Below are 20,948 nucleotides of genomic sequence, written 5' to 3'. Positions count from 1 at the left end.
ACCCCATCTGTGAATAAACACCTTATTATAAACTGCTTGTAAGAATAACTAAAACATAAAAGAGCATGACAGTATTTAAAACACGTCTGTACTTAGTAAAGATTCCAATAAATAGAACCAAGGGAGACCTTGAAACACAATCGGAAGCAGCCAGGTTTTATTTAATTTTGGATAATAGCTTATTCTTCACAAGTCTTAGTTTACTCACCTCCACAATGAATAAAGTAATCTCACTAGCATCTTTTTAGAGTTGAATGGAACCAAGGAAAAATTAGTCTATAGCCCCTAGGTTATCAATTAGTATCGGCTATTGAAGAGAACTTTGAATTCTTGACTCTATCTTTCTGATGAAGAGTGAAAGTCCACTGTAAAGAAGTCACCCTGCATAATGCACAAAAGCTAGTTACTTGGACAGTAACTAACCTCATTAATGACCCAAGATCTCTATTTCAAGCCTGCTTTTTAAAACAGAAGCCCTGTGAGATATTGTTGTTCCTAATTAAATTTGTTACTATGAATTTAAATATAATATCTTAAAATGATGTCAATGAGAAAAATTAAGAAATGTTATAGAAAATTTAATCAATATAATAAATAAATTCAATTTTGTTGATATATAAAAAGCTTTAAATAGCAAAATAACAAATCTTAACTCAATCACAATTTAGGCCAAAGGGTAGCCTCAATAAAGTACTAAGAATCATCATCAATCAGAATGTATTGTCTGATGAATGAAATTAAATTAGAAATCAATACTAAAATATACATACATATCCATCTGCTGCTACATCCCCAAAAAAGTCTCCAGCCTCAAAACATTTCGCAGTATGCTTTCTAATATTCAAGTAACCAATAATCCTTTTCTCATATAGGTTACGACTAAACAGAAAAGAAGAAAAACAATTTAGGGGACTATTATAACTTACCAGTAAGTACAGCTTAAGAAATTGAAAACAAAAATATAAGAATATTTAAGAACTTAATAAAAATCCTATATAAGCTGCTAAGTAGCAAAATATAATGGTGCATACACATCAAGATTAATTAAGATTTATCCCAGAATGGTAAGAAATATATTGGAAGAACTTTAACAACTAATTCTGAAGTATATGTGAAAGAATAGTAAAAGTCCATGAGTATAATGCAATTTTGAAAGAGACAATCAAAGTGGAAGGACTGATTATACCAGATATTAAACATGTTCTGGTAAAAAATGTTGTAATAGTAGGGGAATAAAGTGTATGTCCTTTGGAATAGAAGAGAGTGTGCAGAAACAGATTTGATAGAGGATAGTATGGCAGCACAATTCTGGAGGAAAAAGGTGGATTATTTAGCAAATGATGTTGTAAATTGGGCTCATTATATAAAGAAAACAAAATACCTTCGAAAGAGATTAAGATCTTAATGTGAATTGTAAAACGCTAAGACAAATAAAAGAAAGTGTGAGAAAGAAAGGAAAATATATACTCTCTACTCCTGTTTTAAAAGGGTTTCTGTTAAAAGACCTCAAAACATATACCATAGAAGGAAATGTTGATGATTTAAATTCATATATTTTCCTTTAACAAAGAAAAAAATGACAGAAACATGACACTCTTGGAGAAGACATATGCAATGGCAAAGCATTCAAATAATTTAACAGCAAATAAAAGAAAAAAAGTACAGGAAAGCTAGCAGAAAAAATGAAAACATGTAAAACAGAGAAAATTAAAAAAATTAAATATGGAACTGCCATTTGACCCAGTAATCCCACTTTAGGAATGTATCCTAAGAATCCTGAAACACTAATCAGAAAGAACTTACGCACCCCTATGTTCATAGCAGCACAGTTTACAATAGCTAAGATCTGGAAACAGCCCAAGTGCCCATCAGTAGGTGAGTGGATAAAAAAGCTGTGGCACATTTACACCATGGAATACTATACAGCTGTAAAAAAGAAGGATCTTTTATCCTTTGGCACAGCATGGATAGAACTGGAGAGTATTATGCTAAGCGAAATAAGCCAGGCAGAGAAAGACAAATATCACATGATCTCACTCATATATGGCATATAATGAACAAAATAAACTGATGAACAAAATAGATCCAGAGAAACAGAAGCATGGAACAGGCTGAGGGATCTCAGAGGGAAAGTGGGGGTGGGGGAGTGGGTGGGGAGAGATTAATCGAAGAATTTATATGCTTAAATGCATAACCCATGGACACAGACAATAGTATGGGGAAGGCCAGGGGGTGGGGTGAACGAGGGCTGGAGGGGATCAATGGGGGGAAAAATGGGGGGACATCTGTAATACTTTCAACAATAAAAATAAATTTTAAAAAAGAAAAGAAAATCTAGTAGAAACAAGTGGGCATAATAATTTTACTAGAAGAGGTCCTGAGAGTATTAACAGAGTTGTTGCATATTTGCTGTTTCATTATATTGCATTATGAAAGTTACTGAATGAGAGATCTGACAATTTTAGACACTTTTCTACAGCTAATTGAACAAGGTACGATAAATTCAAAGATGGCAGAAAAATCAGAGAACTGTACTGACAATGACTATTACAGAGGAAATGTGCCATTATTTTACTTACATCTTGGTACACGTACTGTATTAATATCCATTAATGTCAAGTCTTGTGCTGATAAATTTTTGCTTTTTACACTCATAGCTTGTTTACTTAATGGCATAATTAAAAAGTTTAAAATTATAACCTTAGACTGTCATTCTCAATTCCAGAATTGAGTGGGGTTTTGTGTTAGCACATTAAAGTATCTGATTTAGAATATCAACTTTCCACATTATTCTAGAATGCATACTCAAATAGCACATTTATAAAAGTGCCAGGGCCTTTGATGACAGACCTTTTAAAAATACATAATTATATGTGGTAAAAAAAAAAACACCAACAACTGGGACTCAGCCAAGAGAAATTAGATTAGAAAACTTTCAAGTGTCGATTGAGCAGCTCAAGACACCTAACCTTCCCCTATACTGTCTGCACTTTTTAATTATTAATCCAATGATTTAATACCTAGTCTTTTATGTAAAGTAACTATAACTTACATGCTTTCACCAATTTTAATATGAGGTAAAGAAAAAATATTTTACAACAAAATAACGCTTCTGTTAGAAATCACTCCTAGAATATAGGAGAATGAGAAAAATTAAAGTCTGAAACGTGACCTTTTTGTTGTTTTCACTTAAATGAGATATTCCCTTGGAATCAGGGGAAACCGATATACACCCAGAGAAAGTAAAGTTTTTTAGTCCACTTGAGTAGCTTTTGTCCTTAATTTGCCAATGTGCTCATCATTTATTACTTTTAGTTATACAGTGCTTTAGTTCATTTAATGAATTGGGATATAGCCAGAGCTATGATTCTTATTAAGATCTATGTATCCTGATATTTTTTTAGAATTTGGGGATAACTCATATGCATCTAAAGCAGAGTGTAAAAAGTTTTGTTGCTCATCTAGGGGACCTGGGTAGGACTCTATTGACCAAGATGGTAATTGATGGTGAGAAAATAGTAAGTAATGAATTTGGACAGCAGAAATGATTATAGGCTCAGCTTCGGGGGTTGGGCCGGGGGGATTGAGAAGAAAAAAAAAGAGAGAGAACTCATGGACATTTTAGTAAAAAAAAAGAATCATGTGATGCAAATTCTTAATACCATAGAGTAAACATAGCCAGTCAAATTTTAATGGGATTTTGATAAGTTGAGCAAATTTCATAATGAAAAGCACAGAGAAATAAAGGCAGCAATATATTTCCACATAGAGTGGTTAAAAATAATAAAACCACCCTGTATGGGTACTTAATTCCAAGTTGTATGCTTTACCTATATGATCATATTTAATTACCACAGAACTCTAACATAAATACAATTACTCCCAACTGACAGAGATACTGAGACTGAGAGCTATGATGTAATTTGCAAGGTCATATAGTCATTATAAGACTGAACAGAAGTTCAAACCCAGTAACTAAAGTTGTTCCTCCTCTCTAATGTCTTCCTTTACCAATTAAAGCCGAGGGAAGAAAAGAAGTGGAAGGTGTTTCTTTAAGCTATCTGACAACGTGTTTGTTGACCCATCACTCAAGTAAAACCTAAGTTAAGGGGAGAGACCAGAAATCAAAAAACATGACTAGGCCTGGCTGGAGTGGCTCAGTGGTTGAACACTGACCCCTGAACCAGGAGGTCATAGTTTGATTCCCAGTCAAGGCACATACGCAGGTTGTGGGCTGGATCTCAAGTAGGGGGCATGATTCTCACTCATCACTGATGTTTCTATCTCTCTCTCCCTCTCCTGTCCTCCCTCTGAAATCAATAAAAACGTATTTTTTAAAAAATGACTAGGCCAAAATCAGAAGTCTTGATATAGAAGTTAGTCCATGGGATGAAGCACAGGGAGAGACATAGAAAAGGAAAGTCTTCTTTGTCCCTCCATAGAAGCACCAATTTTCTTTCTTACCCCTAAAAGCCTTTATTATTACTTTTTATTCTTCAAAGTATTTGTGATATTATTAGATACATTTTCCAAAAAGTAGGTGTAATTGATAACTACAGAAATGTCAGTTTTTATTTTGAAGGTAAATTTCAAGAGTGCCCTAAATGCTCAAGAATTAAAATTTTATATATCATAACACTTTAGTGATACCATAAGTTAATTTTGTGCTGGTAACAAGTCAGTCATTGTTTTAGTCACATTTACATACATATTTTAAAAATTAAGTTAGATTTTTGCTATAATTACTATAATCTTCAATTTTAACGTGATAAATTCAACCAAAAAATTCTTATGACTAGAATTACTTTATCCCTCCAAATATAATTACCTATTTCAATGAAAAAGAGACAAAGGGCAAGTAAACAAAGAGCAAATAGAAATGTATTGTGCAATTTTAATTACTTTTTTAGTGAAATTTGAAAACTGGTATACCTCATTTCCTCTTTAATCATATTACGTAATTCACTCAATTTGTTTATTATTTTTTCCAGAGTATAGCATTAGTATAGTAATGAGCAAGCCAAATGAATGTTCTATACTTAACATCAAATGTGTTTATTACGATGACAGTGAAGTAAATTTGGAATTAAAACATAATTCAATTATTTTTTAAAATAATAATTAAATTAAGGTAAATTGAAGTCAGCCAGGCATAGTGTTAGGGAAGAGAGCATCAGTAGAAACAGCAGGGATATAACCTGAAGCAAAAGAGGGCACATCTAGAATGGCCAGAGGGACACATGGCTGAAAAAGCAGCTGAAGAAAGCAAGCCACCAGATCAGCGATGCTTAATGGGCCATGGTAGGGGGTCTGGACTTTCCCGTAAGAGTAACAGGAAGCCACTGAAGAGTTTTGCCCAAGAGAGTTGCATGGTCAGACTTAAACTATTCAAGAGATCACTCTAGTTGATCAAGGCAGGGGCAAGGATCGATATGGGGAAAGAAGTCAAGAGACCACTGCACTGGCTCTGTAGAAGTTGATGGTGCCCAAATGGAAACAGTGGCAGTGAATCTGTGAGAAGCAAACACATTTTAAGTAAAGGACATATCTAGGTGTGAAAGAACATGTATAATAAAAGCAACAAAGATTTGGTAACTGAAGTAATTATTTTAGAAAGACAACAACTTGTAGAAGACCTTAGGTGGTACTCTTTCCTCTTAATAAACTAAACAAAGCGGTCTGTCTTATTCACCATTCTATAAAATTACAAAAAACAAAACCTAGTAAACAATATTAACTTTTATGCCCTTTCCCATGTACTCAAAAAAACAAAAACAAAATCTTTCCAAATAAATGATGTTTATACCTTTAAAATAAATACTCTCACATCACCCATACCATTTACAAATCTGCTCTGGCCAGAGTTGCTCAGTGGTTAGAGCACCAGCCCACACAGAGAAGGGTTGCAGATTTGATTCCCGGTCAAGGGTACGTGTCATGCAACCAATAGATGTGTCTCTCTCACATCAATATTTCTCTCTCTCTCTCTCTCTCCCCCCCCGCCCTTCCCTTCCTTCCACTTGCTTTAAAAAAAAAATCAGTGGAAAAAGTATCCTCCAGTGAGGATTAACAAAAAACCCACAAATGCTTATTGTTTTAAAAAACACTTTACTTGCCAGATTTTGTTTTGCTTAACATTCAAAATCATGATTACTTTTCTTAAATTCTTCTTTCCTTATCAATTATGCCCCACTAATTTCTTTACAGGCACTTCTTATATAGTTAATATATTTTAAATAAAAGGAAACGTCCTTCAGATTCTGGAAAGTTCTAGGAAATATTTTCTTTCTTTTTCTCTCTCTTCCATAGTCTCCTATATCCTGCAGATGACCATCTTTCCTACTTCATAGAGGAGAATAGGCAGAAACCCCTCAATTTACTGCCCTCCCCTGGTTCCACCAACATGACTACATCACGCTTGTTATTTATTTCATCCAGTCTCAGTGGAAAAGAGTCCTCCTTCCTGCTTCTGGTAACTCTGGGACCAACCGTGTCCTTCATGAAATCCAATGATGTGGAATTGCTCCACCACTGCTCTGGTCCACACTCCCTACAATTCCTCTGGTCACAACTGGCACGATTCCCTTTCTTCAACTTCTGACCACTCCATTCTTGGTTCTTTCCTATTAGCACACCCATGTTCATGTTTCTTCCACCTTAGAACCACCTTCTATTCCCTTTCTAACAAACTACCAATTTCTCTCTTTGCTTTATTAACTTTTTAAACCTCATCATCAAAGGGTGTTTACACCCGTCTGGCTCATTTGATGTTTGCATATGTTTCATTATTATGCCCATTTAAAATAGGGCACGAAGGCTCAGTAAGGTTAAATAAACTTTCCAAAAGCTACAAAGTTTGAAGCAGTTTAGATAGAATTCTTTTTTAAATATATCTTTATTGGTTTCGGAGAGAGGAAGGGAGAGGGAGAGAGATAGAAACATCAATGACGAGAGAGTCCTTGGTCAGCTGCAGCCCGCAACCCGGGCATGTGCCCTGACCGGGAATCGAACCCCGATCTCCTGAAGCCTAGGTCAACACTCAATTGCTGAGCCACACCCGGCTGGGCTAGACAGAATTCTAATCAAAGTATTCTTATTTAAGGCTTTACTCTGCAACATAAAGCTTGATGGCATCAGGGTCACTAAATGTAATTATTTCCTTTTGTATGTTTATTTTTCTAAACAGTAATATCATGAAGATTTGATCCACCTAAAGAAATATATATGAACGATGAGAGAACAAACTGATCTTTAAAAATATGTGGCTGCGCTAAGTACATGACCTTTTTTCTGATTTTTAATCTGTTAAAAGCTATTACATAAATATCAATGTATTATTCACTTTTTATGGTAATACTTTAAAAACATAACAAATGGTAAGTAAAGTAGTACTTGCGTACTGTTTTATACTACAGAATAAAAGATACAAAGATGTAATTTATACTAAAGAGTAAAAGTACGATACGATAAAGAAAACATATTTTATTTTATTTACCCACATTCAGTTTTATCAGAATCAAATAGTCCAAGGAACTAACACTACATTTTAGAAGCATAGTCTACTTGTACATAAATCAACAATATAATGACTATTATCTCAACTAAGTAATATTAAAACCTACAAAAAACTATTACTTGCAGTAGATAATTCCTAGTTTACTCTCTTATATTATTATTTTCTAATTACTTAGCTATCCTTTTCAATTAATTTAGACAGATTATTGCTTGAACAAAATTAACCACTTAATGGCAATACACTTTTGTCACTAAAGTCTTTAATGGGATCATTTATTCCATAAACATTCAGTGAGGATCTGCTATGGGCAAGGACCTATGGTCAGGTGCTCAATGCAGAGAGATGGAAAATGGGTGACACTGATGCTCTCTGAGGTAGTTCAAGGAGTGTCAGTAGCACATGAAAATTAAAGGTGACCTCAGGAAACTTCTGGAAGTGCATTCATTTAAATACAAACATTTAACCAAGTTAACACATAGGAAATTATTTACAAATGCAATTTAATATATCTTATATATTAATGACTAAAGTCCATCACAACGTTAGTCTCTCAACTATCATAGACTCTAAAGGAACAAGGTAAGATTTTTGGTTATACAGATATTTTCTGAAATATCTTTTCAGAAAATGTAAATTGGCTTTTCTGTGTATATAAAGGAAGTACTGTGAATATTTTCTTATTGCTAGGGTTTTTCTGAACATAGACAAGTGGAATTTGGGTTAAAGGACAAACCTGAGAAGTTAAAAAATGACTGAGTGACTGAATGAATAGTGAGAGACATCTGGAGGGATTTAGGTAAAAAAATTAACATTTCAAAGAGGGGTTGGTGGTTAAGCCTAAAGCCATATATTTATATTACAAAGGATTTTACATTAGGAAGTTGAGGTTTCTCTTCCTCTCTCAGGAGAAGAGGAGGTCATCTGCATAACAGCTCCTATATAAATGCACAGATTAATAATTAGGGGGCTCTTCTCTGTGGTGTAGAATCTCCCTTCTGGTACTTGCAGATGCCACCATCTGCCTCTCTTCACATTGCTCTGAAGGGGGACATGGAATGTTAAGAACTGATCTGCTTATTGCTCTAAGAATTAATAATCTGCCTGGATCCAGAAACTTCATATTTGCTTTCAGAATAAAATAAATAAATGTATATATTAAAATCTTATCATGCTGTAAATCAGAGTTGGGGGGTTAGTTTCTCTGAAGACAGAGCTTCATTAGGCTCATTTTCAGGCAGATCAAATGACCTTAATAGTCAATAAATGACCTTATTCAGCAAAGACAATGCGCCGATTTTTATCATTTTGTCATAAGATTTCAATGCAATTAAAAGTAAGGATAGTTTAGTGTACCAAAGTAAGGCAGCCTGAAAAAACAAAAAGAAAAATCACTTACTTGATATTATCAAGACAGCCCGATTCAGGTTTCAGAATGGCCGTATGATGAAACATTTTATATAAAGCAATCCCAAGGAAGATTACATTAAGCTGGAATGTAAAAGGTACTGTTATGTAGCATAACTGGGGTAGAAAAAAAGAAAGTCTATTCAAAATAACAGATGAGTTGTTCTGGGAAATTAGCTCTCACTCCACTTTTAAAGGAATTGGATCATAGCTGATTACCTAGTCTTTTAGCAAAGGCAAGAAGCCAGTTAGGGGAACTAGAATACCAGTGAGGTACAAAGCACTGCTATGCCAAGTACACACAAATACTAAATTCAATCTATTTTTGAACCACCAGATCAAAAGGATTATAAAATTCTGGTTAAATTCTGATGTTGAAACAAACTAGGATTAAGGTAGAGGGAACCTCCAATGAAGGTATATATTATTGGAGCCAGAGAGGGCATATGTTTTAAAACAATACAAAACAAAAAGCTCCAGTCTAAATTCCATATATCATATATATGTAAATTGTATGGAAAACCATGTGTCAAATTGCCCTTCCCTTGATCACCTAATCTGTTTATATATTCCAGAATTTGGGATTGGTGGGACTAGGAAAATCCAATCTAAGCCCCAATTCTAAGAAGTTCTCTTCTGGGTAATAAAGGGTTACGACCCTTTATCAAATTCAAAAAGTCTGAACAGTGAAAGTTAAAAAAAAATTAATTGGGTAGCCAAAAAGCCTAACCTGAACAGAACCCATTTGGTGGGAGAACCTGATTTGAATGGACATAAGGCTCTTCATGTCTTTATTCAATCTTACTTTTCCTATGATATTTTTTTCTGCTGAATTATTACTGTTTGGTTTCAGAGTCCTGCCCAGTCTCTACTGAGTATAGACTGATGTATTTGATTTGGGGCAACTACTTATCCCCACTAGAGATGGTATGAAATATGCAGTACAAGTACCATATTACCTTTATAAAGTTTGAAAAATGTCTAAATTTTAAAATATATCTTGCCCAAAAGATTTCAGAAAATGAGTTGTGGACCTATACTTTATGCAAAATCAAGAGCTATTCCCCCCCCCCCAAAATGGATACAACTTTGTATTTAAAATTATTAAGTTTGCAAATGATACTAACAATTATATCTAAACGAGGATAAATGATTCATATTTGAAATCAAGATATTACGCATCTAAAAACAAATAAAGTACGACTCCAGAAAGCTTGTATGTGGCATTTTTACATGAAATTGTTTTAAATTTTAAAGTTTTCAAGATTTATATAAAAAACAAAACCGTAAGAAACAGTAAAATATTTTGCCACTTTTCTAATTTCCGGTTCCATTCATAATTCAAATTATCTGAAAGAAAAGAATGGAAATGTAATGTTGGTCAAAGTTAAAGTCATCACCATTCAAAAATCTATGAAACCAAATGGATTATGTTAGATCAGGCTCCTCAGGAGCCATAGCAGTGCACAAACTTGCAAATGCACGTTTTCTTCTCCCACTGGCTTTGATTATTTTACAAATATAAAAGTAGACCCTAATGAGTGTCTAATTGCTTGAGTTATAAAGGGTCAAATAAGTACAGGCTTTCCCCAGATTAATCTATGTAAATTAAAGAGAGTCAGTGCAGGGATAGTGCAAGTTTTATTTCTTGACCTGGAAAACACATAGTTAATTAGGAGCTCTTACCATAATTATCAAGGTCGCTGGTCCTATAAAACTCCAAATGAAGTAGGTGTCAAGTCGGAGCCAACATCTGCAATGAAACACAGGGGAGAGAAGGCATTCAAGGACCGGGTATGGGACATACATCAAGAGTGAGCGAGTGACAGAGAATGTGAGCTGCAAAGCATTCCACTGGGAGACAGGAAATATTACATTGCTTGTTCATTTAAATGCTGAATTACTTGCCCAATTTCTGACAGCACTATTGATGGAGTAAGATAATTACCCCTGGAGGAAGCGGGGGAAAAAAATGGAACTAGGCCTATTTGCTAAGGCCTTTTGTCTGTCACAGAAACCTTAAAAAAACGAAAAAGAAAGCGAGCCATACACAGAGCCTTTAAACCGAGTAGCTTTCAGCTTTCCTTGTCTCTCCAATCATGGTGCTACATAACCTGTCCATCAGCTGTCAGGCAAAGTGACACTTTCCTGTCAAGAAGATCTCAGGAAATTCTGTACAAAGAAGAAATAAATTTGGTATCAGAAGACTGAAGTTTAATTAGGTTGGGCAGCCAACCTTTGAGAGTTCTTGAGTCTTAAAAAGTGCATTGTTACTGCCAGTGCTTCTGGGGTTGCAAATGATCCTTAGCATCCCATGAAGTTGATTCATGACCCAAAAGTAAATTATTAATCACTTAATTTCAGCTACATTTAATACTCCCCCAATTCTTAAAGCCTCTGGGAAATTACATTTTCATTCTTTGGGATGACAGGAAGACAAAATGGAAGTGACTAGTTATGAGAAAGATTAATGTAAATTTTGAATAAATTACATTTGATGTTAAAAATCATATCTTGAATTATTTGCCATTTTGCTATATTTGACGCAAAATTTAAAAGTAAAACATCTCCAGTCGAAACTACTCCAGAGTGATTCACTAAGTGGTCTAAAGCTGCAAATCCGAAGTATATAAATATACTGCGTCATTTATAAAAGTTATTTAAATCTCAGGAATAAATGGAATACTAGAAAAACTATGAAGAAAGGAATTCATAAATGTCCATCAACAGAGAAATAGGTATATAATATGCTTTCAATTTATATGATGTAATGTTACAAAATAGTTAAAAGGGAGGAAGTAGATCTTTGTATCAACAGGAAAGATCACAATTAAAAATTTAAGTGAAAAAGTAACATGACTAATTTATACCAAAAACCTTTGAAATGTATATGTACATACTTAAAGTAATACTCACATTTTTGACAGATACATATATGTATGTAATATTATTTTTAATTGAAAGGGAGAAAAACACCAAACTTGTTTAGTAGTTGCCTCTCATGTGAGAGTAGATTAGATAGAAGTGGACCAAAGGGACTTTAGCCATATGTTTTATTTTAATAACTCCTGAAAGCAATGTGCCAACATACTAATAGTTTTAACATCTGAGTGATAGAGGCAGTTATGTTCATGTCTTTTTAAAGTCTTTTCTGTAACTTTTAAATTTATAAAAGTTTCAAAGCTAGATTTTTAAGCAAAATACCCAAAATCCCTAAAATAATCAATTTCAAAACAAAATATGGCCTCCTTCTATATGCAAACTAATTTTAATAGAAGTAAAACATTTACACTCCATTAAGAAACTGACTACAAGTTCATGGTTTTTTACAAAGATGGGTAATTTCTCTTTATTCAAAATAGATTTAATAATCCTATTGGAAAAATACTATTAGGGAAACAATCAATTCTTAAACTATTAGCCATTAGTTTCTTTGAGTAATTGGTTATCTTTTTTTGTGCTGTTGTTAAAAAAAATTGGGTCATGGAAAATAAGCGTGATGCTTATTTAAGCAGACGCAAACCAGAGAATTTAAGGTTGAAATACGAACACTGTCTTCATTTTGACCAGAGGCTAGTTTGTTACCACCCTAATAACAGTGGGTATGGGCAGGGGGAAGCCAGAGCAGGGGGGACGTCTACGGGTCTCTCTAAGTTCTCCACAAAGGCCATATTTTTCCTCAAGGTAAAAACAGTTAAGGACAAAGCATAAAGCACGGACATTTTCCCAGATTAGAAAACACACTGTATACACACACCAAGAAAGCTGATGAAATTATAACATGATACAATACTAATGCTTTATTTAAGAATGAATGTCAGTTGTATAGCCCCTGTTGTTTTGTAGGTCAAACAAGTTTTTGAGACCTAATCTGAGAACTAAAACACATATTCAGCAAATTATTTTTAAAGGAAAATGCTTCAAGAACTTCTGAAAATGTTATTCTGCAGTTTAAGGACTTCTTAAAAAAATAATTTTAATTACATTGTAACAGTGTCTTGGCCTAAGTAGGGAATTTCAAATTATAAATAATCTCACTAATTGTTTTTAAAATAAAATAATGTAAATCAATAAAATAATTAAAATTTAGCATTATAATGCTTTACTTTTTTGTAAACAGCCTTAGCTTAGCAAGCAAATGCTTTATTGGGAAACTAATGTGCTTTTGGCATAGTGATCTCTAATTGTGGAAGTGAAATCACTTTAGAATTTATTATTTTTACTAAGAAAATTCTTCAACATCTATTTGCTACTATAGATTTAAATTCCCTTCGTAATTGAGCACTGAGAGGCAATGAGAAACACTTAAAATGCACTGAGTAAATCATCCTTCCCAGAGCTGCCTGGGCTTGACTGTCTCCTGAAAGGCAGTGTGGCAAGGATCCCTTTTCTAATTTGATTGCCATATGGCCACACCTGCTGTTGTTTTTGGCCACATGCTGGCTTTCTCAAAGCTTTCTGTATTTCCTCTCTTTCCCATTAACTACCTTAAAAGTTTGTATGATTCCCTCCCTGAGTTCCCTGTGTGGATGGTAAAACAATTCACTCTGACTTGAAGGTGAAGGAGGTGTATATTACATGTATGTCACATTAGACTAGGGTGTATATTACATGCCTGGACACATATATCCCACTTTATAGTATTCCATAAGCCCAGGCCATTCAATGTCACTTGCATGCAATGCAAAAACCACTGGTTAAGGCGAGACCAGGTCAAAGTAGTAAGACAAATACCAAAGGAACAAGTTACTGCACTAAAGCACAATAAAGTCCAGCTTGCGAATGGTCAGACATACCTGCTATTGAAGAATAGGATTTATCTGAAAACTGCCTTTATCCACTAAGCAAAATTTAATTTGTTAAATAATCAATTTCAATAGGCCATTCTTGTTTAATTTTTAAGACAGCTCTGTTTCTTTTTTAAATGAAATTCAGTCATGTGTATAATCTATAATTTAGGTTTACAGTAGTACATGCCAAATGAGATGACTTGAAGTTGAAAGAGCAAGTGAATTCTGACCACAGGCCCTGTTTATTTGAAGCAATACTAAAAAAAATCTTGTAAGACCAGATATATTTCGGAATTCAAAGGAGCACTTGTCATATACATAAACCTTGAGTTTTTAAAAAAATTTGTCTCATTAAAAAACATCATTAAAAATTTTTTGCAGCATTTTTCAAATTATAAAAGCATATATTGTTATATATATATATGATGCATTCTTACTGAATTAATACAATTGTGTTTGTTTAACATACTGAAGAAATAGAGCTAATCCGCAAGGACAAATTATTATTCTTTTTCAGAATTATTCCCTTCCAAAATATAAGAAACATCATTACGAATTAAATGGTAAAAATGTCCATATCTGGATAAATGTCCCATAAAAATGTCAATTACTAATCCTGTAAATATCACCTTCATTTACTCAAAATGGAGAAAAATTCAATAGTGAACCAAATTAATTTCTCAAAACAGAAAAGAAGACCATACTTGTAAAGTTTTATTCTTGTCTACTAGCAAACTACTCCTCACCATTTATTATTATTATCAGTTATTTAAGACTCTGTATTTAGAAAAATGGCTAGGTCAATTACCATATATATATCTCACTCAAAACATATTTTTTACCGTGCTTTCAGATATCAGTAACAGTACCAGAATGCAGTACTACTCGAAGCTAGCATGTTTAATGTAGGGACATTATATTTTCTTTCCTGTTTAAAACACTCTTACCAAAGAAGGCATTTGACTATGCCCAGTTTTTCTGAAGTAATGTAAATTAACACTGGTGTTTGCTCACAGACTGAACTATCCTTGGTGAGTATCAAATGTAGCCAGTAAACAATTTTTAGCTACTACTAGACAATGAAATTTATAAGGCTTAATTATATTAGTTTGCTTATGAGACTTTGTAAACTATATAACCTTTTTCATGTAATTGATGCAGATCTCTATATTTGTACTACATATATCTGGCAAGATTGACAGAGAAAAAAAGAGGGAATAAAGATAGTTGGGGCAAGAAAGAAGGAAGAGGAGAGGAAATGGGACAGATACATATTTCAAGCATAATTACTTTAGTTCTAAGCTTATTAGCATAATACGTCTGTTAAGAATTTTTAAAATGACATTTTCATCACAGAATACTCAAGCATATAATCTTGAAATACTTTGTGAACAAGTGCATGAACTGGAAAAAACATTGGCAGAGTGATCAGGAACAGAGTGTGATCAGTGGTAGTTAAGATGAGCATTTGGGTCCAGCTACAGTTTTGGATCTTAGAATTAAAAACTAGCTCCCATACACCAAATGTAGATTACATTATCTTCATGTCCTCAATGTGTTATTTTAAAAAAAAATAAGGGTTTCATTATTTCTCCAGCAAAATACATCCTACAGTTTTATGGTGTACTACAGAGGTGAGAATAGCACTGTTATAATTTATTAAGACTAAATGCTGGAATCATTCCCATAGTCCCATGTTGCTTAAATTAATAGGAGGCAGTAGTTTAAGAATTGCAATCACTACTCTTATAAATAGATGCTTTAAGTACAATGTATTTTAAATTTAATTAAAAAATTTTTTACTAAACATAAAATTTGTATTTTTGCATTAGTATCAGCCAAATAATAGTACCAATAATAAGAGTTCCAATTTAATAAATACTTATGTATGCCAGACACTATATATACATATATATGCACACACATATACATATGTATATAGACACACAGTTTTACATTTTGCAATAGTCTTGCAAAGTACTTATATAGTAACCCCCACATTACAAATAAGAAAGTTGTATCTCAGGGAAACTAGTGGACTTGCCCATAGCCACATGGCTAATAATTAGTTGAGCCTGAATTTTATGCTAGTCTACTTGGATTCAAAAGTCCTTGGGGCTACTATATGTTTCTCAAAAAGAAGAGAGATACAAGTTATAAAATAAATAAAAACTAGTTTTGTTGACAATTACAAATTTTCAGTGAGTAGATGAGAAATGCATTTGCTGTACATAAAGCACAGGTTGTTAAAACATATCTCATGTAAAAATATTAGATCATTCTAAATAGAAGGTCATCTCTCGATAATTTAGTAAAAAAAATAGTATTTTTATTTTATATTAATAGTATTTTTAAACAGTTTTATTGCCATATACAGTTGACTTGAACAATGTGGGGGTTGGGGTATTGACTCCTGTACAGTCAAAATTCCACCTGTAACTTTTGATTCCCCCAAGACTTAGCTACTAATAGCCTATTCTTCATCAGAAGCCTTACTGACAACACGAACAGTGGATTGACACATATTTTTTATGTTACATGTATTATATGCTGTATTCCTACAATAAAGTAAGAGAAAAAAATGTTACTAAGAGTAATCCCTATTAAAATACCAACAGCATATTTCACAGATCTAGAAAAAACACTTAGAAAATTTATCTGGAACCAAAAAACACCCCGCATAGCCGTGGCGATCTTGAGAAAGAAGAACACAGTTGGAGGGATCACAATGCCAGATATCAAGTTATACTACAAAGCCACTGTAATCAAAACAGCCTGGTACTGGTACAAGAACAGACATATAAATCAGTGGAACAGAACAGAGAACCCAGAAATTGACCCATTACGGTCAATTAATATTTGACAAAGGAGGCAAGAACATGCAATGGAGTAAAGACAGTCTCTTCAATAAGTGGTGTTGGAAAAATTGGACAGATACATGCAAAAAAATGAAACTAGACCACCAACTTACACCATACACAAAAGTAAATTCAAAATGGATAAAATACTTAAATGTAAGGCATGAAACCATAAAAATCCTAGAGGAAAACATAGGCAGCAAAATCTCAGACATCTCTCGTAGCAATATGTTTGCTGATACATCTCCTAGGGCAAGAGAAACTAAGGAGAAAATAAACAAATGGGACTGCATCAAAATAAAGAGCTTCTGCACAGCAAAGGAAACCATCAAGAAAACAAAAAGGGAGCCCACTGTATGGGAGAACATATTTGCCAATGACACATTGGATAAAGGGTTAATATCCAAAATATATAAGGAACTTATACAACTTAACAAAAGGAAGACAAAGAATCCAATTAAAAAATGGGCAATGGACCTAAATAGCCACTTCTCCAAAGAGAACATACAAATGGCTAAGAGACATATGAAAAAATGCTCAACGTTGCTAATCATCAGAGAGAGGCAAATTAAACCCACAATGAGATATCACTTCATACCTGTCAGAATGTCTACCATCAACAAGTCAAGGAACTACAAGTGCTGGTGAGGGTGTGGAGAAAAGGGCACCCTGGTACACTGCTAGTGGGAATGCAGACTGGGGCAGCCACTATGGAAAACAGTATGGAGGTTCCTCAAAAGATTAAAAATGGAACTGCCATTTGACCCAGTGATCCCACTTCTAGGAATATATCCTAAGGAACCCCAAACACCAATCGCAAAGAATTTATGCAACCCTATGTTCATAGCAGCACAATTCACAATAGCTAAGATCTGAAAACAGCCCAAGTGCCCATCAGTAGATGAGTGGATGAAAAAGCTGTGGCACATTTACACCATGGAATACTATGCAGCTGTGAAGAGGAAGGACCTTTTGGCCTTTGGCACAGCATGGAGGGAACTAGAGAGTATTATGCTAAGTGAAATGAGCCAGTAAGAGAAAGACCAATACCAAATGATCTCGCTTTTATGTGGAATATAATGAACAAAATAAACTGATGAACAAAGTGGATCCAGTAACATAGAAGCTTGGAATAAACTGAGGGATCTCAGAAGGAAGGCGGGGAGGGGAGAAATTAATCAGGGAACTTGTATGTTTATGGGCATGGCCCATGGGCATGGACATTGGTGTGGGGAGGGCCTGGGGGTGGGGGGATGTGGGGTGGAGGGGAACAGTGGGGTTAAAAGGGGGACATCTGTAATGGTCTCAACAATAAAGATTTAAAAAATGTTACTAAGAAAATCATAATGAAAATACATTTACAACATTTATTGAAACAATCCTGCTTATAAGTGGACCTGCACAGTTGAAACCCATGTTGTTCAAGGTTCAATTTTTAAAGTGTATAACTCAAAGGTTTTCAATATATTTAAAAGCTGTGAAATCATCATTATAGTCTAATTCTAGAATATTTTCATAGCACCACAATGAAACCTGTACCCATCTTCAGCCACTCTCCCTTGCAACCATTTCATACAAATGAGATAATACAATGTGTAGCCTTTGGTGACTGAATTTTTTTTCATTAACACAATATATTGAAGGCTTATTCAAGTATGTATCAATTCTTTATTTACTTTCATTTCCAAATACTATTCTATTATACAGATAGACCGCATTATGTCTATCTTTTTATCAATTGATGGACACTGGGTGTTTCCACTTTTTGGCTAATATAAATAATGCTGCTGTGGGCACAGTACAAGTTTTTGAATGAATCTATGTTTTCGTTTTTCTTAGGAGTGGAATTGCTGGGTCATGTGATAACTATAACTTTTTGAAGATCTAACTAGCTCCACCATTTTACACTGCCACCAGCAATACATGAGGATTCTGATTTTTTCACATCTTCACCAACACGTGTCATTATCTTTTTATTGTAAACATCTAGTGGGTGAAGTTCTGACATCAAAAGCTCTCTAGATGTTGAAGTTGTCATATTTCTTTGGTTCCAGTAAGAACTCAAGTCCAAAATTCAACTTTAAGGTCAATACCTAAACATATTTTGTAAATAACAAGGCAGCAGTCCTGATGTTCTCTGATAGAGTTCTCATATGGGTAATATCTTAATACAGAAAATTATGCTTAACCAACAATTTATATATATGATGGTAATTTTATATCCATTCATAGGGCTCCTAGGTGCTGAAATGATGTTACAATAAGCCCTCAATCTCTACTACACATAAAACATGCTCTTGACCTTTAATAAAGTAACATATAGACATGCACTTGCACTCCCCACACATATATTGAACAATTATCTTGATACATGCCAATGAAAAATACTTCATTATCTGTACTATTTCCCACTGGCCAAGCTAGAGTTGAAGATATCTGGTGATTATATACCAATAAGGTAGATGAATGAAATGTTATAAGTAAGAATATTTTACATCACATAATAACATTCTTCGATAAATACTCCAAATGATTATATAGGGTGTCCCCAAAAAAGTATATACACACTTTTAATAATTATAAAGGCAGTGTTTACTAAAATACATTTCATTTTCAAAATTGAGCTATTAGCTGTTAAAATGTGTGTACATATATTTTTGGGGCACCTTGTATAATTTTCTGTGAGTGTGGTACAGTGCTTAAAAATTGTGAAATGTCTTAAATAAACCTATGAATACAACTTGCAGATAACTATCAAGTTGAATGTTCCTTGGCTCGGATCTTTCTTAAATAATACTCTAATCTAGTATTTTTAAAAATCAATAATCACTTTTCTACCCAAATGACTATTCTGCTTAGATAATGAAGTGAAAATAAGGAAATCTTGGGGCTTTTAATCAGCAGAGGAGAGGCTACCCCTTTTAGAGCTATTCTTAAGCTAGTGAGCTGGGGAGACAAATCTGACTTAATAGATGATTTATAATAATTTTCAGATCATAAAATTTGATTTCAATTATTTTTAAGAGCTTGGCTATGCTTTTAGTACTCAAGGATGTTCTGATCCATTATAAATGTTCATGACCTAATCAATATCTTTCAGAAACCCCTTACCAATTTTCAGGCCCATACTTTTAACTCTTCGGCTGCTCCCTGGGCTTTACTCCTTCCTGGCATGCTCCCTCCTCCTGCTGCCTACTTCCAATCCTTTCCAATCTACCCATCACATTAACCACTGTTCTTTCACTTATATATTTAGATTATAAGATAAGTGCTATAAACTATAAATGTAATTTTTTTCTTTAAAGAAAAATTAGCTGTTCAAACTGTTTGCATTTTGTGGTAATACTGAGGTAATTAAAGTTTAAATGAACTGATTAGTTTCAGGTCAAAAATCAAGTTATTTAGCACTGAATTTACAAATCTGTCCTGTTTGAATTATTGAAAAGTCAATACCAGCCTTTATCTTCTGACGGTATCATATTAGGTGGCTTCACTAAATGGCCATATATAACGGTGTAAGTGAAAGAAAGATACACAAACAGATACAATAGACTAAATGCCAATTATCAACAGTGCAATTTAGACCCGTGGCCCACTCATTGGGAGTCTTTTTTTTTTTTAATGATTGTACTGGTCTTTTAATCAAATTTTGTAGTTGTCTGATTATTGTGACTAAATGTTATTCTGAGTACATTTGCAATAATAATGTCACTACAGATGAAAGGATTTCATTAAGCAACATCAGAAAATAATAGTAAGACTCTTACAAGCAATGCAAACTGATGGAAAACTAAGCAACTTCTCAAAAATCACATTAGGTATGCTTTGTGTGTGAATACCTATTTTGTACATAATAATCAATTCAACAGCCCTAATAACATTTCATAGTAAGACACTTCCTAATCCATCATCCTGATGGAATATGAGAGTTACCACTATCTGTATCAAAAAATATTTAATCTACAAAAACAATTCTATCTCCTACCACTGATATGATTTTCTACTCTTTAGAAATGTAAGCTATTATTATTATTAAAGGTTTCAAAGATACCTTGTCAGTATAATAAAATACAATTTTGTACATTAAGAGGAGAAAGGGGGAGATATATCTATTATTTGTATTACTGTAATGCATATTGAATAGTTTTATTCTATATGCATTGTAAGTGGTTGAAACTGAGGAGTAAAAATTTAGTAACAATGACATTCTAAAAATAAATGAAATAGAATTCCAAGGCATAAAAATCATTAACCTTCAGAAGAAGTTACAGAAAATGGCTGATAATATGTGTCTGAATTCTGGCTAATTCCAGTTTATTTAAGACTGTGAAATATACATGTTCATATCAAAAGTTCAATGTAGCACATAAAGCTGGCAAA

General features: G+C 33.6%; 1 protein-coding gene across 11 annotated transcripts in view; it reads right to left on the bottom strand.

The window, feature by feature from the left end:
- Positions 1-20,948, bottom strand: part of ADGRL3 (adhesion G protein-coupled receptor L3) — a 698,136-nt gene that overhangs the window by 46,168 nt on the left and 631,020 nt on the right. For all 11 annotated transcript variants that reach the window (XM_081145463.1, XM_081145466.1, XM_081145468.1 and 8 more), the window contains 2 exons: positions 10,607-10,673; positions 8,913-9,004 (listed from right to left, as the gene is read on the bottom strand). In XM_081145463.1, the coding sequence (XP_081001589.1) occupies positions 8,913-9,004; positions 10,607-10,673 (159 nt within the window). The remainder of the gene's footprint in view (positions 1-8,912; positions 9,005-10,606; positions 10,674-20,948) is intronic.

The sequence above is a fragment of the Miniopterus schreibersii genome (genome assembly GCF_964146895.1).
Source record: "Miniopterus schreibersii genome assembly, chromosome: 1".
Lineage (NCBI taxonomy): Eukaryota > Metazoa > Chordata > Mammalia > Chiroptera > Miniopteridae > Miniopterus > Miniopterus schreibersii.
This window is presented reverse-complemented; position numbering and strand designations above follow the sequence as displayed.